Here is a 5,410-nt window from a genome sequence, read left to right as displayed (position 1 = left end):
AAAGAAGACCCTGAGTAAAAAACTTGATTATTCCACTAGTGCTTTTTATTTAACAAGTGCAATTATTTGATTCCTAGGAATTCCTAGGTCCGATGTTATGAAAAGAAACATCAGGCATAAGTGGTGGTTTTTTTAATACTTCATTCAGATAATACAAATCCTAGCTTCTGTCAATAGACTAGTAGTGTATGTATGTGGATTTTTTTCTGAGGAAAAACATGTGAAAACTCTATATTATTTTCTTGTTAGCAATATTTTGTTATTTTGCTAGAAATATTTTTATCATTCTGCTAAAAGAAATTCACTTCTGTCTATTGTTAGGTTCTTCATATGGATAGGAATGATTACTATGGAGGAGAGTCAAGCTCACTCAATCTCATCCAAGTAAGAATTTGGAGTTGCTAAAAATAGGTGTTTAGTTTAAACAACACTTAGAGATGCTTAAATACGCCGGAAATGTTGTTTCTCAGCACTCATGTTATGGTATTATGCTTATTGGAAAGTATTAGTGAATAAGAAGTTACATGCCTCTCATGCCCTACAATTCCCTGATAGATGAAAATGTCTTTCAATAAAATCCTACATAAGAGATTCTATGTACTGTTTGTCATTTGATCATTATGGCAATGCTTATTCTTAACTTAAGTTACAAGTCATGAGATGTAATAGATCATTAGACACCAATAATTTCCTTGTGCTTACCAAAATTTCATTTTCTTTTGCAGTTATGGAAAAGGTTCAGGGGTAGTGATACGCCTCCATCAAGTCTGGGTCCCAGCAGAAATTACAATGTTGACATGATTCCAAAGGTTCTTGTTGTTGTTTGTTTCCGATGCTTTGGTATTATTGATAACTATAGAGTTTAGTGTTGGCTTAAAAATTCCTTTGTTTGGATATTACAGGGAAATTATGTGTTACTATTATGATAAATACATCACAATTGTTCAAATGCGTATTGATATGACCTCTTAATTTTCATCTCGTCATTTCTAGTAATTTCAAGGTCTCTAGTCCCATGAAGTTAATTAATTCACAGTTGAACAATCTGTAATATAATAAAAAAATGTTTTGGTGTTTTTTTTATACATAAGAATGTTTTAGACTGTTTGACGAATTTCTCTTTACAAGTATCTCTCCAGAAATCTCAATCTTCACATGCTAATTTCTGTTCTTTGTGGTTGATTAGTTTATGATGGCTAATGGTACTTTAGTACGCACACTGATACATACTGATGTTACAAAATATCTGTCTTTCAAAGCTGTAGATGGAAGCTACGTCTTTAATAAAGGAAAGGTATTGATTGCCTTCCTTAATTTATTTTCAATAAGTTGCACTGTGTCAAACTTTTTGGTAGCTCAGAATGCTTAGGCCTAGTTATTTCTTCACCTTTATATTGTAATAGGTTCACAAGGTTCCTGCCAATGATATGGAAGCACTGAAATCACCATTAATGGGCTTATTTGAAAAACGTCGAGCTCGGAAATTCTTCATCTATGTGCAAAACTATAATGAGAGTGATCCAAAAACACATGAAGGATTGGACCTGACAAGAGTAACAATGAAAGAGCTGATCTCGTGGGTATCCATTCTTTTAGACTCGATTAGTTAGATCCAAAAAATTCCTTGTAATTTTATCATATTGTGTAAAAACTAACACAATTACATAGCATGCTAAAGTCGTTCTATCTTCTCTATTTAATAATAATATTAAGGAAAATATCCTTGCTTAATGTGATTTAAGCATTTATTGGATGTGGATTTCAGTAATCTTGTATTCAGATATGCATCTTCTGATAAATAGATTTATGTTAGATTGTCACATGAATATTCTTTTTTACATGAGACTGGACGCTGATTCTGAAATCTTTAAACAACATTTTCTTCATCCTATATGTGTGTACATATTATAAGGAGGTTTAGGACCTTAAGTGGCAATCTTAAAATATTTTTCTGAATACAACATACTTTCTTCTCAAAGTACATATTAAAATGTTAGGTTCTCTTGACAAGAAGGATCGTACTTGTCATCAATTTTTATGTACTAGTCCATATGGTTTCTTATGAATGAAAATAAACTGAATTTTTGTATCATAAACATAAACCTCAGAAAGTAGCATAATGCTAATAACATCATTGACCAGTGGCAACTCTCCAATCAAAGTAGCAGCTTTTGGAGTTGCATACAATGAAGAAAGAATAGTGAAGGTGGGGTTCTTGTACTATTACTAGGAATACTGGAACTGTGCAGACAAATATAAAGTTCCTTCCCCACCAATAATGGTTGAGTAATGATTAAGAGCAGAACTTGGAATTTCATTTGCTATTTGGCAGGATGCATGCAGATAATCCAAGTGCTCGAGTTGAAGAGAGAAGCCCATATTTAAAAATATTCAGTCTCTTAGGAAGGTGGAATGTGAATGACTAGACTGTTTCCTGATCATTAGTGCTTACTATTTTCAGAATATATTCATTTTAATACATAGGTCTGTCTTCCAATAAATTTAGGTCTGCTATCTAGATCATTATTTCCGCTGATTAAGAAATTATTGATTTACTGTCTCTTTGTTGCAGAGATGGCTTTCATGTTGGTGCCTTAGCACCTTTATTTTTCCTGATTTTTATCATAACAATTGACCCAATCAGCTTGCTAAAAACTAATTAAAATTTCTCTATGCTATTCAGAAAATACGGTTTGGATGACAACACAGTTGATTTCATTGGCCATGCTTTGGCCCTTCATAGGGATGATCGTTATCTAAATGAACCTGCACTAGATACTGTGAAAAGGATGAAAGTAATTGCTTTCTGAATTGAACTTGTTATGGATTTCTCTATGTCAGATATTATTTCTTTCTCCATTAATTTATGACAAATTAACATATATTTGTACTAGCTGTATGCTGAGTCTCTTCTGCGTTTTCAAGGAGGCTCACCCTACATATATCCTTTATATGGTTTAGGAGAGCTACCCCAGGTTAGTCATAACTCTTTGATTTTTTTTTCTTTTAAGATTTTTCTAATAATCCTTAAATTTCTCTGAAATTACAGGCTTTTGCACGTCTTAGTGCTGTTTATGGTGGGACATATATGTTGAATAAACCTGAATGCAAGGTATAATTTTTGGCATCTCCTTTTCATCATTGCCTTGATGTAAATCCGTATAAAAAGTAGATATGGTTATCTTCATTGCTATAGCATTTCATGCCTGGATTATTCTGCTTTTTCTGTCATAGCTCAATGTACTGTTTTCAGGTTGAATTTGATTCCGAAGGGAAAGCTTGTGGTGTGACTTCAGAAGGAGAAACAGCTCGATGCAAGAAAGTTGTGTGTGATCCTTCCTACTTGCCAAATAAGGTAAATTTTCTTTAATTCATGTTGAAAAGCACATGATTCCTTGTTGAGGTTGAGGTAGATCCATCACAACTGTAATCATGGAATAAAAGCTCAAATCATGCAACATCATAAGTGGCTTTTGATTGACAGGTTCAGAAGGTGGGAAAGGTTGCGAGGGCTATTGCTATTATGAGCCATCCGATTCCAAATACCAATGAGTCCCACTCGGTGCAGGTTATATTGCCACAAAAACAACTTGGACGCAAGTCTGACATGTGAGTATCGGATCTTTGTTAGATGCTCTCTTTTCTTTCAGGCCATTTTTGCTACTTCCATTATGCATTTGTATATGCACAACTTATCATTATTGTCATTTCTTTTGGATCGACAGGTATCTTTTTTGCTGTTCTTACTCACACAACGTTGCCCCCAAAGGGAAGTTTATTGCCTTTGTGTTGACAGAAGCTGAGACTGACAAGCCAGAGGTGGAACTGAAGCCTGGGATTGATCTTCTTGGACCAGTAGATGAGATATTCTTTGAGACTTATGATAGATACGAGCCTACCAATGATCCATCAGCTGATCATTGCTTCATCTCAACTGTAAGTGTTTTAGAAAATTCCTGGTTCTGTGAGACATTCTTAATTCATGTTGGTTGACCAAGTCCATCAACTGTAGAGTTACGATCCAACCACCCACTTTGAATCGACTGTGATGGACGTGCTTACTATGTACACTGCGATCACTGGAAAGGTAATACTTTTAAAATGATGCTCACAAATGTTGATTTCCCCCAACACACTCCTCCCATGATGTTTGGCAAACTAATCAGAGAATTATTTTGCCTCTTCAAAATTACTCTACAGTTTTGCTATTTCTCACGTTAACATTTTCCATGATACGTTCGCGTGTTCTCCTGAGGATAAATAAATTGGTTGTTTAAGCAGCGAATCCTCTGTTCTATCAAAAAAGTTGCATTCTAGTGGTACACACTTCTGTTTAGATAGCTCATTATTGCATATTTTCCTTTTTGATGCATGATCTTGATCGTCTTAATCCACTCCTCCAGTTTTTTGAAGTCTTTTGTATGTTTCATTATTGTTCTATTGAACAAGTTCTTAGAATCCTTTTTATTCCATTGCTCTACAGACTCTCAATCTCAGCGTCGATCTAAGCGCTGCTAGTGCTGCTGAAGAATGAATAAAGTGCTGCATTATAGTCATGATCAGTTTTCATTATGGAGCCTTGCTACTTGGCACTCAAGCTCAATTTGAGTTTTCTTCATGCAGCTCAAGTCAAGCAGCATTTTTTGCTTCAGAACCTATAAATTTCTTTGAATAGTACAATTTTTAAAAATTTCGAGGTATCTTATGAGTTATCGTATTTCCTTTCTGTCTTTGGTAGTATAAGTTGTAGTTCTTGAGAACCTTTTCTGATGGAAGAATGATTGATTGGACTCACTAAATGAGGCAAAAGTAATTAGTATTGATAAGATTCTTCTAGCCGATCTCAAATGATTGAAACAAACATGAATTGATGATTAAGTAATAAAACCATGAGCTTCCTATTTTCTATTAACTTTGGTCCTTTTCTTTAAAAAATATTTTCTTCTTTATCAAAAGAATATTCATATAATTAAAGCTAAGAATGAAAAGAACACTCCTAATTATCCGTATCATTTAAAAAATTCTTTTTAAAAAATTATTAAAACAATGTCTTATATGTAATTTGATATCCAAAATGTCTCTTTGCACTTTATCGAGAGCAGTTTTAATTAAAATTGAGTCAAAATTGCACTAGTGACAATTACTCCATTTTAGAGATATACTATTTAAAGGATGCATGCATTTTTTATTAAAATTATTTCAAAGTGGTTTAATTTTAATCACAACTGTTATGAAGTAAAAGCATAAAGAGGTATTTCACATATCAAATTATGGATGTGATATTATTTTAGTAAATTTTAAAAGAGGAGTATTCTTTTGATAATATGAATAAAAAATAGTGCTCATTTGAGTTTTTTTTTAAACTTATTCTCATTTGATTTTTTTTTGCTTATAATTAATAAATGTGTTT

General features: G+C 33.1%; 1 protein-coding gene across 1 annotated transcript; it reads left to right on the top strand.

Annotated features, from left to right (window-relative positions):
• Positions 1-325: 325 nt before the first annotated feature.
• LOC141818106 (guanosine nucleotide diphosphate dissociation inhibitor 2-like) lies at positions 326-4,733 on the top strand. The gene is made up of 12 exons (XM_074705680.1): positions 326-384; positions 726-809; positions 1,187-1,294; positions 1,404-1,576; positions 2,684-2,795; positions 2,895-2,975; positions 3,050-3,112; positions 3,254-3,355; positions 3,485-3,609; positions 3,726-3,936; positions 4,013-4,087; positions 4,484-4,733. The coding sequence occupies exons 1-12, from the start codon at positions 331-333 to the stop codon at positions 4,532-4,534; spliced, it is 1,239 nt and encodes a 412-aa protein (XP_074561781.1). The 5' UTR covers positions 326-330; the 3' UTR covers positions 4,535-4,733.
• The last annotated feature ends 677 nt before the right edge of the window (positions 4,734-5,410 follow it).

Source organism: Curcuma longa, unplaced genomic scaffold (genome assembly GCF_044706935.1).
Source record: "Curcuma longa cultivar G26 ecotype Majalengka, Jawa Barat unplaced genomic scaffold, ITB_CL_G26_1.1 contig_23312, whole genome shotgun sequence".
NCBI lineage: Eukaryota > Viridiplantae > Streptophyta > Magnoliopsida > Zingiberales > Zingiberaceae > Curcuma > Curcuma longa.
The sequence above is the reverse complement of the archived record's forward strand: the minus strand, read 5'-3'. Positions and strand labels throughout refer to the sequence as shown.